An 18,274-nucleotide genomic window follows, 5' to 3' on the forward strand; every position below is an offset into this window, starting at 1 on the left:
TTATGAATGGACTCGAAGGGCAGTTCCGAGGTATGAGAGATTGTATAGTTCGAGAAACAGAGCCTCGAGACCAGACCTAGGAGGCAAGGGCTCGGCTGCTGAGCTGGACGAATTATTGATCGTCGCGGGGAGAGTTGCGGCCGGCACCTCGGAAGTGAACACCAAGAGCCCGGCTTTGGGGCGAAAGACCAGATGTGTCTGCGAATTGTGGAATGTCCGAGTCGAAAAGAGCGAAATTGAACGAGAGCGAGGGGAGGGAGGGAGAAGCTATTTCTGACTGCAAAATGCGGTTGAAGAGGAGGGGGAGGGAGAGAGGAGGGGGGGGGGGGGGGGGGGGAACCTTGCCTGATTGGGGGCACCACAGTGGCTTCCGGTAACCTCGACCCTTCGATCATTTGCTCCCCTCTAACAGTTCATGAAAGGGTATTTAGCAACTCAGTCACTTTTAAAAAATGAAGAAAAAATAGTATAATCACGAAGAGACTGAAAACGATATAGGAAAGAGGAAAGAAAGAAAGTATTATTTAGGCTGCTGTCACTATGGTTTTGAGGTCTCCGACAAAGCCCCCGGGCTATTATTTCTTATTCCGACAACTGAACATAGATCGTCCCCCCTCTCCCTCTTGTTACTTCTATGTTCTAGCAATGAGCTCGACCTTTGAGGAAATAATGGCGAGATTATGCTATATGACCAGGAACGACGTTCGCGAGTCCCGCGCTCTTTAGATCCTTTCCATTACCTTTGCTACGGCCAATTTCACTTCCTGGTGGATTGTTTTCAACAGTTCCTCGATTGAAACCACTTTATCAATCGATCCTACACTCGCGCCTCTGGTTATATGATCAGCATCCATGTAGTGTTCGCATCCCGATGAGAAAGGCTTACGCCCACACAGTTCGTCTCTGGTCTTCTCCTTTCTCTTTGGCTTCGTTATACCGTTTAATGACTTCTTCGTCACTTACGCCATCCTCGGATTCATGATAGCTGATTCCTATGACAGCCCGCCCGTCATATTGTCTGGGAAAGATATCGGTGGATTGAAAAACGTCATGCCGAGCTGACTTGATAGTCGACACCCCTCCATCACGGGCACTAATGATCGATTCTTTGATGGAAGGGGGGGCCGGACATTCGGATGTTGCAACAAACTATACGTTATGAGTATCTTTCTATTAGTCTTCTTTGCGCCGTGGAGGACTCACACGGGTGCCCATCACGATTCCATCCGCACCTATGCCATACGTCGTTCAATATATGCTATGGCCATATTGACCAAGAAGAAGAAGCACTTTCTCACCGAGGCTTAATGCAGCAACACATCCTCGACCATCTACAACTCCACCAGCGGCCATGATGGCCGTCTTTTCTGCACGAGGGTGTGTGGCCACGGCATTTCTGACTTCGGGCAAAAGCGATATGATACTAGCACCTTGAGCCCACTGATGACCGCCAGCATCGGTCCCCTGGACAACAATGACATCCACTCCCTGTTCCAATGCGTTTAAGGCCGACTGCACTGTTCCTACCTGAACAAAAATCTTGACGTCCCAGTCACTCTTCTCCTGTGCTCCGCGAATGGCTTCGATGATACGCACATGATCCGCATCGGCTTCGGGAAATGCCAACCATATAGCAGCAACCCGATGTTTGACCAGGATGGGAATGGCATTTTCCTCGAATCCGGCAGGCGTGAACGTTATGAAGCCGATGCCGATGGGCAGATTTCGAGTCGAAGCAATTGTTCCTAGCTCTGCACGGGCTTTGTCCAGGTGCGCATCTAGACTTTCGAGCTGTGTTGATTGGGGGCTGAAGTCGAAGCCTCCGCCAATAAATCCTTGGTCCAACGTCAGTACCAGTTGACACGGACAGCTCTGGGCCCGCGGCCATCTGAACGGGACTCTTTCACGGGGTTTCAAGGCATACCGAGACCTCCGCCCCTTGTGACGGCTCCCGCGAGGCGGCAGTCGGTAAATCCCAGCATAGGTGCATTCGCAATGAATGGAGTCGTCATGTGGGGAAACCACTGCTGGAGAAGATCGGGGCTGGAAGAGGTCATGGCTGTATATTTTGGAATACTATTCAAAATGAAGAGGAGTTGGAATTTCTATCGAGAAGAGACGGTTCGGGCATGAAGGCTCACCTCTTGGATGTTTGTGGGAAAAGTAAGACGCGAAGGTCCCCTCAGCAACGTCACTCTACATCCGTGCCTCCGCGGTGTGGGTGCGAAAGCACGGATATATATGTCTCTCTGCACCACTAGCTGCTCCTTAGGCGTCCTTCCCCACGTCGGCCACAAGTACCACTGTGTGATTTAGCGTGAATTGGATAGGCTCACAAGTCAGATTCGGAGCTGTTAAGGCTTGATTTCAAGGCCGACATAACATATACCGGGTATCGATGTCCACAGACATTAGTGGGCAAAGATGCTGGATGCGTTAGGCGAAGCACCATATTGCTCATACGTCCTCATTTGACATAGCGGCCGGATGGTGTAGTTGGTTATCACATGTCGTTAACACCGACAAGGTCCTCGGATCGAGCCCGGGTCTGGTCACTTCTTTTTTACATATTTTTGGCTATTTACCTTGGCAAAAGACGCTATGAAGAGAGTCCAATTTCCGGAGACCACCAACTGAGAAGTATGCCTGTTTGTTAGTGGTCATTTTGAATTGGATTTGGGTGCAGGCGGTGGTTTGGTTACTCAGTATCCTTAGACACCGTAGATTACCGTATGTGGGTTAGCGCCACCGGTCGCCCAGCCTACTCGATACTGCCTTTCTACAAGGTACAATCCAAGTGCAGTATATATCTATCTTGCCAACAGGGGGCTAGTGTATATTAAGGGAGGTCATGCTAAAGCCGGGAAAGAGGACATTGATAATAAATATATATTAAGAATTTTTGTAGGCAATTCTCCTAAAAATAGTGTTTCTTGTATACAATAAGACCCTAGAGATACGTATAATACGATATTTACACACTTCGTGAAAACGCATTATATACTATCACTTATGACATAAAAAAAAGGGGAGAATACCCTAGTCTCGAAATTATCCACAAGGAGCGTCTTACCTAATTCCTTAGCAAAAAGTGCGAAGCTAGCACAATAATTGAGTTTGTGCACGCCTGTGTATTTCAAACCCTCTCGTTTGACAAGAATTTGAATCCCCCCAATCTGCCTTGTAATATTCTCGAGATAATGTACTGGTGTCGGCCGCCCTTGAAGTCCGATCCGCACCTTTTTGAGATCGCGCTCAGATTCTGGCGATTGACGCAGCTCCTGATAACTGCTGGCAGATTCTTCTTGCGCCGGCCGAAGCCCAGGCGGCTAATGAGATATACCAATTCGCTAACCGGAATTCCGACTAAACTGCATCAAAACAACAGACGCTGGTAACGAATGAATATTGCGACAGAAAAGAGGAGTTATGGAAGCAAAGAGCATGATTCCGTACCAAGGGTACGCCTGAATACTACTGGGATATGAAAGCTTGTTACGTACCGAGCGGGAACTAGCCCAGAATGATAGCCAACCTACCCGTGGGAGGGCCCGAGAAACCCTCGCCAGCTTCTCAGTGAAGGGTTTCCAGATTCAGGTGTCGATGGACGCAGCCCACATAATAGGAAATGGAACTAGAAATGGCGAAGTATATACCCCTGCCGAGGCCACAGGTAGGATCACCACTAGAGAGGTGCGGAGGCTTATCGACAGTCTTGAGCATATCATCAATTGCCAAAGCAGCACTCGAATCCAAAGCCGACCTGGAAATCAGACACAGACGCGTTTTGAATAGCAACATAGAAGTGTGAGTCGCCGAAAGCAGTGAAACCATGCGTGATAATGACATTATAGGGTGACTGGATAGAAACAGGGTGAATAGGCAGCGAACGAAACAATCAATGAGATAGATTTTGCAGATGCACGTTGACACAACTATCGACCCCCAAAGGTTAATAGAAAACAAGTCCTAAAGTGCCGGCAATAGAGGAAGAAATGAGCGGGAGGCGTGGCAACTGAACTACTACGCGGACAGGCATACAATTTTTGTATATGCGCATGTACAGGCTTATTAGTACTGGAGACCTACTCTTTTGCATGCTAGAAGACCTTAAATGACTTGAGAAGCGAGTCAAAGTTACCTAAACTAAGAATTGACATGGTATGCAGCTAGATGTGGTTGACAGTGCAAAGTGTACAGCGGGACACATCTCTCATATTCCACTCCATAATGTAAAGTAATGCAAGCTGAAAGCTCTTTAATGGGCTCAGCACCCAGGAACCAGACCGAACACAAAACTGATTTTCGACCATGCAGGCAATTTACCCACGGAAATATCTAGGGTAGCTTGAGGCATATCATTTTCTTGAGGGTTCGCGACAGAAAGTGGCCAATCAATGACTCGGAGCATAGTTTCCTATCTGTTACTGCTTCCTAAACCTAACCTGCTTTGCGGTGGTCTTTCCCAGCGGAAACAATACTGCCCTTTCCCAATCGCCGTGCGCCTTAATCGTGGGCCTGTTGCATAAAACGGCTCCCCGTCATCGGTCTCACCTAGCTCAAAAGGCACACTGTAATCAAGTGGTGTTGGTTGCTCCGGCCAAGTAAGCCGGTTAGGTGGATTACAATATATTCTCGTAGACTCGTTGGACTTCCTTCTTGTTACCCACTCGTTCAGAAAATTCCGAAATTTCGATATATCTGAGTCTAGTTCGCGTTTGCATGTCCACTCAGAGCCCTGTGATATATCAATATTTCGATCCTCGTATGGGATACTTGAGAAATGGGTATCGTTTGTGACTAGCTCGTATAATGTATATACGACGTTAGACACGTCATCTCGACCCTCAAGCAAAGATTCTCCGTAGAAGGCCCAATTAAAGTCAAATAGAAGTATGCCGCTTGTATCGGGATCGATAAGCAGATTTCGAGGTGCAATATCTTGATGCATTACACCAAGTTCGAGATTGAGGAAATCCACAACCTGGGTTAACTGCTTCAACCATTCAAATCGGAGGGGTATTTCAGGATGATCGGCGAGAGTTCCACCGGAAATATATTTAGTAGTGAATCCAATGACGCGAGATTCTGTATCTTCGAGAACAACGCGATCAAGTGGGACGAGATTCGGATGTGGTGGTAGAAGAGCAAGAAGGTTTAGCTCATTCCAAGCCATCTGTAGTCTGAGAGGCTTCCCGGCAGGTTCAAATTTAAAAGCGACTTTTCGTGAAGACCCAAATTCGTCTACATAAAATGAGAGATCCACTCCCGGTCCAAGCCGATCTACTTCTTGAAGTTCAGAGTATTTGATCGTACGACAATCTGCAATACGGCAGTTTTCGAGTGAGGTCAAGACTGAAAACGGAAGATACGCAATGAAATTGGTATCGTCATCTTCTATATCCGTCGAGATTCCAGTAAGGAGCCCATCGTCGTCGACTGTAATAGCGCAGACCGTGGGCGATAGATAATCGGCAAATTGCGATGAAACTCGAAGTTCAACATCCGCGTCAGGCGGTAAAATATTATTAGTGCCTTTGATCTTGATCAACCGTAGCTGATTCCAATCCCAAACATCCCAATGGGTTTCGACTCCCGGAATTTCGCTTAAGCCGAAGTAGACTTGGCTGCTGGAGAAAAACCTGTATGCGGGATTGATCATGGCAAATGGGAAATTTGAGTTATCAAAGAAAGCATTTGGATAATGTTGCTTTGACCATTGAGTGAGCGGCTAATGGCCACAATTTTCAGTCCTGTGTTGAAGGACTGAACAATCTTTTGTAGTTTCTCGACTGCACTCTGGGGGTGGCTTTGGAGGGGGTCGCGATCACGTGGATATAATATGGCAGAACGTGTTCTTGTGATGTTATGTAGCGGCTCCCACGGTCCACATTGGCGTGAATCTTGAATTTTCAAATCTGGAAATCTACTTAGAATAGCTATTATAGGGCGAATGAGGACTATTCATCTCTGTCACCAAGATCAGAACTATACTGAAGGTTGTCATTGAATTGTAGATAGATTTAATAATAGTATTATGTGAAGACAAGGGGAAAAACACTTTATATCTACAGATGGAGAAGCTAGCAACTTGAACTTAAAGCTTCGCTCGGAAAGCGTGTCGCAAAGAGCCAAGGCCAGATGGTCCGTCATAAATCTGGTGCTCGACCATGCGAGAGTTAATCTATTTTAAACAGTTCAGTATGTTCCGCAATCAGAATCAAAAATGAAATCATGGGGGTAACGTACATGTTGAGGCCCCAAAGCGCCCACACTTTCGACACCGAGGAGTCGCATACAGGTCTTGCTCTCATCGGCAAGGACTAAAGAAAGAGATCGGCATTAGCATGGCCCTTTGACCCCAACTTCCAGTGGAACAAAACATACTCTGCAGCGTACGACGGACACCGTCAACTCCGCCGGCAGCCAATCCCCAGAGAGCGGGTCGCCCAATTCCAACCGCTTTCGCTCCCAGGCAGAGAGCCTTCACAACATCGGTACCGCGACGGATACCACCATCCACATAGACTTCAATCTTGTCAAAGACTTCAGGGCAATATTTTCGAATCTCTAGAAGGGTGTGCACTGCGGGTGGAGCAGTGTCTAGGGCCCGGCCGCCGTGATTGGAAAGAATGATTCCCTTGACTTGTGGGGCGTGTAGGGATGCAAGGTAGGCATCTTCGTGGGTTTGCAAGCCCTTGAGGACAATGGGAAGATCGGTATGTTTGGCAAGCCAGGGTAATGTCTCCTGCCATGTTAAAGAGGGATCTGTGCCCGCAAACAATTGCTGTCCAACACCACCAGATCCCTGAGTAACATCGGGAGTGTCATCAGCAGTACGCTCGGCAGCCTTCACTCCACTTGGAACAGCCGATGTAGCCCCAACAAGGCTGTTACGCTCGTCATCCTCACGCTTACCCGGCACGGGGGCATCAAGTGTAAGAACAATGAATTTGATCGCCTTGAGCTTGTTGATCCGGGCTAGCATCGCCTCGCTCTTCTTGCGATCGATTTGAACATAAATCTGCCAGCCAAAGATCTGATCTGCCGGGGCATCTTTGATAATCTGCTCTGGTGTCATGGAAGCATTGTTGGAGATGATCTGCAACGCACCGAAGTTACGGCATGCCTCTGCAATACCCGCCTCACCGGAGGGGTGGCCGAGTCGTGCCATGGCTGCGGGGGAGATAAAAATAGGCATCCCCAACTTGTGGCCTAATATTGAGGTATCCAGCTCGCATTTTGTGCAGTCCACGAACACGCGGGGTCGCAGAACGATGGACCGGTATATTTCATTGTTGAAACTTTTGGTGACTTTATCATCGGCTGCCGAGTAATAGTAAGCCCATGCCTTCTGGCTGACTTGTTTAGTCGCCACCTCTTCAATCTCGTCTAGATTAAGGAGGGTCTCCATGGGTGGTGGTCCCTCGACCGGCTCTTTTGCCTCAGCGGTGGCCTCCTCCTTAGGCAATGTGCTCGCATCAATAGTTCCAAGGTACGCCTCAGGCTTCAGTTCATCCTCTAGGATACCCGGCGGGTGGATTGGATCATACTCCTCAGTAGCATCCTTGCCTGCAAGTTTCAGAATGATCTTTGCACCACCGGGGTGACTAGATAGGAAATCGGTGACCTATCAGGCAAATGAGATAGTTAGCCCCCACTTGCGTTTGGAGGAGCAAACAATTGCCGCTCTTACATCGTAGACCTTGCCATAGAGCACTACCCAGCAACTATCCCGGGTGTTGTGTTTTGCGACTGCAGGTTTGACTCGGTCAGTCAATTGAGGCGGAAAAAAGAGCTTGAGATGGGGTCCCTGCGACGGGGGGAAACTACGTGCGGAGAAAAGCAGAACACGTACCTTCTGCCGCATCGAATACCTTTGCCATTCTGCAACAGCACACAAAGAGAATCGCGGAGTGTCGAGTCAACGCGAAGTCTCCAGGAAGAGGGGAAATTAGAGAAGATGAAGAACTCGGGGGAAAATGGCCCGACTCTGTTCGGAGAAGGCGCCGACCGTCATTGCTCGAGTGTGGGGAAATATCCGGCGACTGGGCTCCCGCGTTGGGCAACTTCGATAGCCGACCGTCTGGAGTCTTAGAAACACCCCCACGTTATTGGTGGGGAAACGGGCCACTGTTTTTTGCACAAGTCAGCAGCCGGCGAATGCTATCAGCGAGGATGATTGGCACTCTGCCACGCCAGGATTTCTCGGAAATCACTCTCCAAGATAGAAAAATGAACATGAAGTCGACAACAAGACCGAAAGCAGAAAATCTCACTTGGCGCCAAAAAACGGTGTCGCGTCCACGTGAGCGGTGTCAGTCAGGTGTTCCCCCAACTTTCCCGCAATGACCGCATCGCGACTTTCTCCTTCCACACAACTGAAATCAAGCGGGACCACGGCTGGAGCAGTGTAGACTACCATGTTTGAGGTATGCTGGTTCTTCAGATTCCCATATTGGGCGAATTCTGGTTGTGCATTGCTAGGCTTTCCCGTGGCTAACGGACTCAGCGACGAGCGGCCGATCGTTATCACCTCCGAATGCACCGAGCCCGCTCAGCGGTGCTGACTTCCGATGAAATCGTCGAGGTGCGAGCCGCTCAGCGGACCTTTGAAGGCGCCTATGTTCGGACGGCCCTCTCTCAGTTCTCCTTCGCCCTTGTCGTCCTGAAAATCTTCACCGCCGAGTTCTACAGTATCGGCGCCCTATTCGCCATTTACGGCACCGGTGTCCTCATCATTGGATTGTTCCGTCGCTCTCAGGGAAACCGCCAATTTTTTCGGAAATGGGAGCCGATGGCATCCATCGTCACAAATTCCGGACCAGCGGAAATGCGGTAGTTGTCCTGACTGCACTGAGTATTGCGGCCTACGCATGCTTGATCGGCCTCACGCTGAACTTGGGCAACTGATAGGGCGTGTCTGCCCCTATGTGGGAGATGGGATCTCTTCTCGCCTCGTATTGACCACCCTGTAAGATCATATCTTCTGCGCACCGTGTGTCACGCCCGACCCCCCTGCGTTACCGCCAAGCGCCAAGGGATTAACTGTGCCACTCCACTGGATCCATTATCATCGACATTATCATCTGTCGGGAGGACGGGAGGATGAACGGCGGCGGAGGGATCGACACGAGCGCGCGGCAGCGTACATCTCCGTCCAGCTCAATCGGAGTCCGAGCTGCAATGCCTAGGACCGAGAAACCGCCAAGGATGCCGAGTATGTCCGCCGGAAAGGGAGGACTGGCCCGAGCGGTGAGGCGCATGTCGTACAACGCGTCTCAAGACTCAGCTGTCCATCCATCCGGACACGTTCGGATCCAAATCGGTGGATGGAGCGCGCCTCTTGGATCTTGGCTCGATCAACCTGGAGTCGCCAGGATTGGGACGGGGTATCACAACTGGTTCCGCCGAGACGGGGGAGGTGAAGTGTGATGGCCTGACAGTGGAACGTTAGTCGGTGGATATCCCCCTGGACGGCCCATTGCAGGGCTAGTGGCTCCGTTCTTTCCTTCTTCTTTCTCCCCCTTTTTTTGGTACAAAGGGATAATGGATGGAGCTCTGGCGATTGATCCACCGTGCTGATTCGGCCCGGGGGTCTCGAGCCAAGCATTCTGGACTGGAGATAAAGAATAGATACATCGCCAATAGTTTCAGCAGGGTCTTCCTTGCCCCGTCGGCGAGGGCATGTATATAGAGAGCTCTTAATTCCATTGTTTTCTTCTGTCTAGACCTCCATTCTATATAACTTCCAGGCCCCGTTAAACTGACATCATATCCCGATAGCCTAGTGATCCACCGGGCTTGACGATCACTTTTTTCAGTGACTTCATGTGGGCTGCGTGTTCGAGTAAACCTCCCTATTATTACTATTCGTCGTGGGCACTCAGCACATCACATTGCTTGCTTTGTCTCAATTCCCCAATATTCAAATCTTCCAACCTCCCAAGACCGCCAGGCATCAAGTCTCGCTTTCTTTGATCGACTATTCGTTCCCCCACCAAGGACCCCTCAAAAACGAACGCACACAAAGAAAAAAGAAACAAGGAGCCACCTCGGCCGAGTCGAGAGTGAGAGCCTCGATCTGCAACCTCCTTGAATGGTTCGGCGTTGACGTCCTATAAATTCCTATGAACCAGTCTACGCCGAGGATTCCAGCACGTTGAAGAGTGACGTTGGGCGCGGTTGACTCATCCGCCGTTCCCGCCCTCAACTTCCCTTCCGTTTTGCTCGAGGACTTCAGCAAAAACCTGTCGAGTCCGCCGAGGATCACATCCACGAAAAGACGACTTTCATCCCAGCTTCCCGAATCTCGAAGTTCAGATTCCCCCGTAGCCGGGGATGGCGCAACATTCCACCATCGCACGGTCGGCCATCATGACGTCGGCCACCTCGCCAGATCCTGCAGCCCTGGGTGATCAGAGGAATATGAACCGACCCAACGGCATCAGTTCGACCGGAACTAGTGTCGGCTCGGGAAAGGATGGAGTTCTCATGCCTCCGAAGACCGTGGTCGGGCGAGCGCTAGGGAATGACCTGCATTCCGATGCCCACAAAATATCGCAGGCGCCCAAGGGCGGAGTCGGGACTGCGTTGACTGACACTCCGATTTCTACCGCACCCCCGTCTCCACAGATGTAAGTCCTCCCTCTGAGTCGTCCACTCGCCCACCCCCGGGTGCCTGGAATCAAGTGCCTGCAATATGATTCGATTCTCCGGATCTATGAGATCGGTTGGTTCCTGATCGGCTGTGCCTCGGGTGAAGTCTGGCCCGCTTGTGACCGAGATGTCACAGAGCCTCCTTCCCCAGACACACCAAAGCTTATTGGGCTTTACCGCTAGATCTTGTACCCCCTGAATGTGGCCGAGACCCATCGGTGCACGGTTGCTTTCTTTCTGGATGGCTTTTGAATTTGATTTGTTTGGTGCCTTGAGGCTAATTCTTTTTCCAACCTTTCTTCCCCCTGCAGTACTGGTCGTACCCACCCGAGTACCCCCAGTCGTGTTCGTGCGACGACCCTTGATATTCCCGGCCTGACCAAGTCCAAGGTCTCCCCTGATGGCCGGATTGCCCAACGTGATGTCGGTGCAAAGCTGGTTATTGTCATGGTCGGCCTCCCGGCCCGAGGCAAAAGTTACATCACTAAGAAGCTGGCTCGATATTTGAACTGGCTTCAGCATGATACCGAAATCTTCAACGTAGGTGAACGACGTCGGGTGGCCGCAGGCAGGTCCCCTTCACCGGCCAAGTTTGCCCGTGGCCACGAAAAGAGTCCGCTCAATGTTCACAAAGACCTTGTCGACTCCGTCCGCCGGCTCAGCGTCAGCGTCGGGACTATGAACCATAACGACTCCTCACCACCAGAGAATGAGGCACCCCTTCCGCCTCCTGCTGTTCCCGCCAAGATCCTCGTTAATGGTCAGGATCCCGAAGCCTCCATCTCGCAAAACGGAAGTACCGTGGTACCGTCTATCGATGCTGGCCCTGCCCAGTCTATCCATGACGAGGAGGCTGTCAAGGAGGCTGTCAAGGAGGCTTCCCCAGAGCCCATGGATCAAAGCGCAACCTTTTTTGACCCCCAGAATCAGCGTGCGGTCAAGTTGCGCGAGCAGGTAGCCCTTGACACCCTCGATGAGCTGCTGGAGTACATTTTGGAACGAGGGGGTAGTGTTGGCATTCTTGATGCGACTAATAGCACCATGGAGCGCCGCAAAGCCATCGTCGACCACATCCGTAGCCGTGCTGGTCCCGAGCTGGGAATTCTCTTCCTGGAAAGCCGCTGTGTGGATGAAGACCTGCTGGAGGCTAACATGCGCCTGAAGCTTTCTGGGCCCGACTATAAGGGCCAGGATCCTGCAACCGCCCTTGAAGATTTCAAGAAACGTGTTGCCTTGTACGAAAAGTCCTACGTCCCCTTGGGAGATTACGAAGAAAAGCACAACATGGCCTATATCCAAATGATTGATGTCGGTCGCAAGATCGTCTCTCATCAGACCCACGGCTTCCTCTCTTCGCAAGTTGTCTACTATCTGCTCAACTTCAACCTTTCACCGCGCCAGATCTGGATCACGCGGCATGGTGAAAGTCTGGATGATCAAGCTGGTCGTATTGGCGGTGATTCTGATCTCAGTGAGAATGGCAAACGGTATGCCAAAGCTCTGACTCGCTTTATTGATCACCAACGGCAACAATGGGAGCTCTATCAGCGCCAGAAGGATCTGCTGAAGCATTTCCCACCCCGGCCTGGTGACAGCACTCCTCCTAACCCATCCTATATTCCCCGTGATCGGCCGCGTAATTTTTGTGTGTGGTCTTCGATGATGCAGCGTGCCGTCCAGACTGTCGAGCACTTCAATGAGGACGACTATGATGTCAAGCAGATGCGCATGCTCGATGAGCTTCACTCTGGACGGATGGAGGGCATGACCTACAAGGAAATTCAAGAGCAGTATCCCGAGGAATATGCTCATCGCAAGAAGGACAAGCTGTTTTACAGATACCCTGGGCCCGGTGGAGAAAGTTACCTGGACATTATCAACCGCCTTCGGACCGTCATCGTTGAAGTGGAGCGCACCACCGACCATGTCCTCCTGGCTAGCCATCGTTCTACCGCCCGGGTCCTCCTCTCTTATTTCCTCGGTATGAAGCGGGATGAGGTCGCCGATTTGGATGTCCCTATGGGGATGGTGTACATGTTGGAACCCAAGCCTTATGGAGTTGACTTCAAGGCATACCGGTACAATCCTGACAGCGACTGGTTCGACTACCTACCAAATTACAAGCTTCATCAGGTGGGTGCACAGAGGACAAACCCATAAAGTGAAGGTTCTGTGTACTTTTGTGAGGTGCTCCCTATCGCGCTCCAATTTCTCATGACATTCTATGAACTGTGACGACATCTTTTCATCAGAGTAACTCGACCATCTCGGCCTCGAGTCAAATCAAGTATTCATCGCTGCACATGCTTCTGAATTTTGGTCTATATTTCATCTCACTCGCTTGAGTTTTCATTCGGGGCTTTGTATCCTTTTCGCCCGCATGCTGTGTATTACCATACCGAATCTCTTGCCACGTTCCATCCTACGTTTTTTGCCCTGCTTGCTGCTTTGTTTATGGCCGTTTTTAAAGACGCCCGGTGCATGAAGGCGTTTTGATCTTGTTTCCATTCTCCGTGTTTTTTGTCCACTCTCCTACACAGCGTGTTGCTCGTCTTTCTACATGGGTCTGGCGTTCAGGCGGATACGATATCCCGCCCAGAGCACTATAAGTTCCTTGAATCCAGGAGATAGGCACACGAGGGTGGGACTTTGCTTGCCGTGTTTTCAAGGCCTTTCTGCGCCGCTGGGACGTTCTAGGCGTTACCGAATGAAATTACATCTGAATTATTTCAATGTTCACCCGTAAAGCAATAGGAATTGTAATTTCTTGTAAAAAGGTTTCTCTACTTGTTCTTCCACTTTCACCTGCCCATCGGATGACTGTTCTCATCCACGGAACTATACTTCCTGACCTTTCATTTTCGCTATTGGCAAATGGCCCGGATAGGATTTAACACATATTTCATAAATTGAGCCGAGATAAGGAAATATTAGATAAGTCACACTTTGTAAATCGTCCCAGCACCGTGACAGCAGCCGTCTCAAAAACACACAGTATATCAAGACGCTGCCCGCCCCAGTCCAGCTTCCTACTTCTCTTCCTCCTCTTTAATCCGCCCAAACAACTCCAAGAAGGTCTCCGGCTCATCCGCTCCCTCCACTGAGTACTTCTCTTGCAGCGAGAAATACGGCACGCCCGTGACTAGGCTGCGCGATGCCATCAGAGCCTCCGCATCCACGGCATCGCCGCCATCCTCCGAATCCAAAAACTTCTGCACTGCGCCCTCATCCATTCCCGCCTGAACAGCAGCTTCCAGCAGCACAGCCGCATCTGTGATGTTCTTCTCCTCCTCAAAGTACGCCTGGAATAGGTTTTCAGCCACCCGCGTCTGCAGCCCGCCCACCACGCCGGCATCCCTCGCTTCGCCCTGCGCTTTCTCCTCCTGCGCCGCGAACCATAGCAGCCGGTGCGAGTCCCGCGTCGATCCCGTCTTCCCGCCGAACCGGAACGCAATGCCGTCGGCTTCGCCTACCGCCATGAGCCGCGTGAACATTGCCGCGGCGCGCTCGGCGCCGAATTTCCTGTTGTACATGTCCTGCTTATTGATGCCAGGGTAGCGCTTCGCGTCTGGGTTCAGATAGAAGGCGGACCAGTTGAGGGAGAAGGTGTCGTCTGGGTGGGCACCGCGGTGTGCAGTGATGGCGCGCAAGAGGCGCCGGTAGCCGACGAAGCACCACTGGGGGTTGGGATGGGTTAGTGGGTAGGAGATTGGTGTGGTTATTGCACCGGGGGTGGTCTACGTACCGGGCAGACGGTGTCGGAGATTATCTGGATCTTGAAGTTGGTCATGGTGGATGAGGGTTGGGATAGAGAGAGAGAGAGAGAGAGGTGGGGAGAGGATGGGTTGAGGAAGAGGGGGATGGGATCTTATCAATTGCCCCGCCTCCTTCCCCCACCCCTGCTGATCGAGAACTCAAAGCCGGTACTTTTTTATGTCTATACTTCGAAACACGGGTTCAGCGGGTTGTGAATTTGTCAGCAGGAACGAGGTGCGGAGACCCGCTGTCAGTGGCTCGGGAGTGGGGAACTTATATTGAGTTAAGGTGTGTAGGCTTGAAGAGCTTGAATGTGTTAAACTCTACCTACTTGGATTCGTGTGGAGTAATAAGGTGTACATAAGGTGCACACCATCCGCTTTTGGGCCAAGGCCGGATATCTCAATTGCTATTGTTCGGTCACTAGCGGAATCTGCTTCCTTTCTAACAACGGCTTTTCTTTTCTCGGACCTCACTGTCAACAAACTAGCGTGAGGATTCATTTGACAGACGTCACTCATCCTACAACTTTTCAAAGGTCTTGACTGGTGCGTAACGCGAGTATAACGGAGTAATATACGAAAAAAGTCCGCCAGTGTCCACTGCCTTCGTCGTCGGGATCCTAGGGGCGTGGCGTAGTATGGAACTCGCTGTCGAGGTAGGATTTGCTCCTGTACTGTATGTTTGATCCCGTGAAATCCACTCCATATGCGGGCTGGGGGCTATGACGAATAGCAATGGGCCTCTTGCCGCTCTGCTGCGTTGTCCTCAGCTGGGGCTGAGCTGCAATTGCTGGGGACGAGGCGGTCAAAGGAGGCTCTGTTTTGAGATTAAGAAGAAGAGGCCCATCCACCTCTGCAACCATAATCCACCATTTCGAGTATATTTTATTACTGATCTTTTTCTCACGCAACTGCACTGGGTCAAAATGGCCTGCCCTCCACAAGATGCTTTCCAGATCGGCTGGATCTGTGCTCTCCCGATTGAAGCTGCTGCTGCTGGTGAAATGCTCGACGAGAAGTTCGGGATTCTCGAGTCACAGGATGCAGCAGATTCAAATACCTATACATTGGGTCGAGTTGGCAAACACTACGTCGTGATTGCCTGTCTCCCCGGTGGCCAGTACGGGACTACCGCAGCCACTGCAGTGGCAAACAATATGCTTCGCACTTTCTCCAAGCCACTTCGAATTGGATTGATGGTCGGTATCGGAGGAGGTATTCCTTCGGGTCTTCATGATATACGCCTTGGCGATATTGTGATCAGCTGTCCCCAGGGCACATGTGGTGGAGTGATTCAATGGGATATGGGAAAGGTTGTTACCCGGGGTGAATTTGAACAAACTGGGTCTTTGAATAGCCCCCCGAGGGCGCTACTTACAGCAATCAGCATAATGCGAGCTGCTGAGCTAACCGATGACCCTCAATATCTGGAATACCTTCGTAACGCGACTGAAAGAAACGCACGAACACGGAAAAATTTCTCGCGGCCAAAAACATTTGATCGACTATTTAAGACAGAGCATGAGCATCCCACGACCGCGAGTAACTGTGACGGATGCCTTCAGGAATGGGAGGAGCTAAGAGATGAGCGCGAGAATAGTAACCCCCAAACATTCTACGGTATCATTGCGTCCGGAAACTCCGTCATTAAACATGGAGCGACAAGGGAGCAACTGAGATCCCGGACAGGGGCTTTATGCTTTGAAATGGAGGCAGCTGGTCTGATGTTGGACTTTCCCTGCATTGTTATTCGTGGTATCTGCGATTATGCCGACTCGCATAAGAATAAGGAGTGGCAAGGATATGCGGCTCTAGCAGCGGCATCGTTCACGAAGGAGCTGCTAGGGTATATTCCGGTCGGCCATGTTTCGCAGGAGGCACTAGTAGTAGAAATCTGTAAGGCATAATTCTGATTAATCAAGGTATTAATAAGACATTGACAAAAACGCCGAATATTAGGTGAATTAAAAGAGGAGATAAGAAGCCCCAATCAAAACCTAGATCAAGCATATCGTCAGCAAGAGCGACACCATAATGAGAAGAGAACAATAGCTCTAACTTATGAACAACAAAAGTGTCATCAATCTTTCCGGCTAAAAGGAGATTATAAGAACCAAAAGAATATCAATCCAAGACTAGCCGATGGCACCTGCCAATGGGCACTACAGAGCGCTGAATATATTCGCTGGTTAGAGAGCAACTGCAATGATCTTCTCTGGTCATCAGCTGATCGAGGCTGCGGGAAGTCTGTATTAGCCAGATCGATTGTTGACGAGTGCTTAGAGGCTTCTAGTCCGGCAGCGACGATATGTTATTTTTTTTTTCAAGGACAACGACGAACAGAATCATCTTTCTATAGCATTATGTTCGGTGCTACACCAGCTCTTCAGCAAACGGCCTGATTTATTGCATTATGCTATACCATCATTCCAACAGAGCGGAGGAAACCTCTCTCAAGACGTTGATAAGCTCTGGCGGATCTTTATATCAGCAACGTCAAATGACGTATTAGGAAAGACGATCTGTGTATTAGATGCGCTTGATAAATGCCGTGATTTTGACTGTGATCAATAAATTGAAAAACTTCAGTCCTTTCACCGCCAACAACGTTCACCAACCCCGAATACCTTGAAATTCCTAGTGACTAGTCGGCCATATAATTACATTCAGAATCGGTTCCGAGCGATCACGAATAAATTTCCACATCTACATCTGAAGGACGAAGAAGAAAAAGACCTAATCCGCAAGGAAATCGATATAGTAGTACAGATACGAGTCAAAGAGCTGGTCGAAGCAGCGGAATTCATCATCAGATATACAGAAGCGACTTGAGCAACAGCTCTTACAGATGGAACACCGCACATACCTTTGGTTGCATTTAGCTATAGACGACATTCGATCTGCTTTTGAGAACAGTCTTCGGCCTGAGGAGGTGAAAATCCAAATGATACCCGCTTCCGTGAATGATGCATACGAGAAGATTCTTGCTCGAGTGCCTTCTTCTGAGCTAGACACTGTGCGAAAGGCTTTCCAGATCGTTGTCTCAGCACCACGCCCTTTAAAAACAGCAGAGATGGCTATAGCATTAGGCGTTGTAACTTACCAGGATCACGGACTATATCAGAGGCCAGACTAAATTTGTCGCAAGTTGAAAAGAAGCTCCCTCAATTATGTGGTCTTCTTGTTTTCATCGATAACTCTAAGATTTACCTTATTCATCAGACAGCAAGGGAATTCCTGACCGCCAGAACTGTTGCTAATAATATTGGCTCCGTATACTCGTGGAGCTTTGATGAAGCTGAGTATCAAATAGGGTCTGCTTGTTTGCGATACCTATTGATGGAAGATTTATTGAAGGAAGAGGAGGCCCCTTATACTCGGGATTTCTTGGAATATTCCGCAGTATATTAGCCAGATCATGTACGAAAGATAGCCTTGAATTTCGAGCCACGAATCGTGAATCGACTGCATCGATCATATGATATAAAGGGAAAATCTTTGTCACTATAGTTTCCAATCTTTTGGAAAGCATTGCGGCCCTACAGTAGGACGCCTTCGCTGAGCGCATTACATATAGCAGCCTTTAATAGTCAAGAGCAGGAGGTTGTCTATCTACTCGAGACAGACAAAAGCAATTTAAATATCGCCGACAGTACATTAACATACCCTATTATGTGGTCGTCATTGAACGGACATAGCACGGTAGTACAGATGCTGCTCGACAAAGGAGCTGATGTCAACGCCCAGAGTGGCTTTTACGGAAATGTGCTCCAGGCTGCTTGCTCTAAAGGACAAGACAAAATTGTACAGATACTGCTCGAGAGGGGAGCTGATATCAACGCCCAGAGTGGGTATTA

The 18,274-nt window shown here is 49.9% G+C and overlaps 8 protein-coding genes across 8 annotated transcripts; 3 read left to right on the forward strand and 5 right to left on the reverse strand.

The window, feature by feature from the left end:
- Positions 1-722: 722 nt before the first annotated feature.
- N7462_002683 (nitronate monooxygenase) lies at positions 723-2,057 on the reverse strand (the record flags this gene model as incomplete). Its single annotated transcript, XM_057074409.1, has 5 exons — positions 723-831; positions 887-1,149; positions 1,204-1,232; positions 1,299-1,835; positions 1,925-2,057. 5 exons carry the CDS (start codon positions 2,055-2,057, stop codon positions 723-725), a joined length of 1,071 nt encoding a protein of 356 aa, XP_056938050.1.
- Positions 2,058-4,417: 2,360 nt separating this feature from the next.
- Positions 4,418-5,662, reverse strand: N7462_002684 (uncharacterized protein; the record flags this gene model as incomplete). Its single annotated transcript, XM_057074410.1, has 1 exon — positions 4,418-5,662. One exon carries the CDS (start codon positions 5,660-5,662, stop codon positions 4,418-4,420), a length of 1,245 nt encoding a protein of 414 aa, XP_056938051.1.
- A 435-nt stretch (positions 5,663-6,097) lies between these two features.
- Positions 6,098-7,886, reverse strand: N7462_002685 (FMN-dependent alpha-hydroxy acid dehydrogenase; the record flags this gene model as incomplete). Its single annotated transcript, XM_057074411.1, has 5 exons — positions 6,098-6,184; positions 6,250-6,323; positions 6,388-7,630; positions 7,697-7,755; positions 7,859-7,886. 5 exons carry the CDS (start codon positions 7,884-7,886, stop codon positions 6,098-6,100), a joined length of 1,491 nt encoding a protein of 496 aa, XP_056938052.1.
- A 537-nt stretch (positions 7,887-8,423) lies between these two features.
- N7462_002686 (uncharacterized protein) lies at positions 8,424-8,842 on the forward strand (the record flags this gene model as incomplete). The annotated part of the gene is made up of 2 exons (XM_057074412.1): positions 8,424-8,432; positions 8,513-8,842. The coding sequence occupies 2 exons, from the start codon at positions 8,424-8,426 to the stop codon at positions 8,840-8,842; spliced, it is 339 nt and encodes a 112-aa protein (XP_056938053.1).
- Positions 8,843-9,044: 202 nt separating this feature from the next.
- N7462_002687 (uncharacterized protein) lies at positions 9,045-9,266 on the reverse strand (the record flags this gene model as incomplete). Its single annotated transcript, XM_057074413.1, has 1 exon — positions 9,045-9,266. The coding sequence occupies one exon, from the start codon at positions 9,264-9,266 to the stop codon at positions 9,045-9,047; it is 222 nt and encodes a 73-aa protein (XP_056938054.1).
- A 1,075-nt stretch (positions 9,267-10,341) lies between these two features.
- N7462_002688 (6-phosphofructo-2-kinase PFK26) lies at positions 10,342-12,819 on the forward strand (the record flags this gene model as incomplete). Its single annotated transcript, XM_057074414.1, has 2 exons — positions 10,342-10,637; positions 10,971-12,819. The coding sequence occupies 2 exons, from the start codon at positions 10,342-10,344 to the stop codon at positions 12,817-12,819; spliced, it is 2,145 nt and encodes a 714-aa protein (XP_056938055.1).
- An 869-nt stretch (positions 12,820-13,688) lies between these two features.
- N7462_002689 (DsbA family oxidoreductase) lies at positions 13,689-14,449 on the reverse strand (the record flags this gene model as incomplete). The annotated part of the gene is made up of 2 exons (XM_057074415.1): positions 13,689-14,336; positions 14,405-14,449. The coding sequence occupies 2 exons, from the start codon at positions 14,447-14,449 to the stop codon at positions 13,689-13,691; spliced, it is 693 nt and encodes a 230-aa protein (XP_056938056.1).
- An 894-nt stretch (positions 14,450-15,343) lies between these two features.
- On the forward strand, positions 15,344-16,324 carry N7462_002690 (uncharacterized protein; the record flags this gene model as incomplete). Its single annotated transcript, XM_057074416.1, has 1 exon — positions 15,344-16,324. The coding sequence occupies one exon, from the start codon at positions 15,344-15,346 to the stop codon at positions 16,322-16,324; it is 981 nt and encodes a 326-aa protein (XP_056938057.1).
- Positions 16,325-18,274: the final 1,950 nt, after the last annotated feature.

Source organism: Penicillium macrosclerotiorum, assembly GCF_028827735.1.
Source record: "Penicillium macrosclerotiorum strain IBT 26536 chromosome Unknown utg000002l_segment0_segment0, whole genome shotgun sequence".
In the NCBI taxonomy this organism is placed as follows: Eukaryota; Fungi; Ascomycota; class Eurotiomycetes; order Eurotiales; family Aspergillaceae; genus Penicillium; species Penicillium macrosclerotiorum.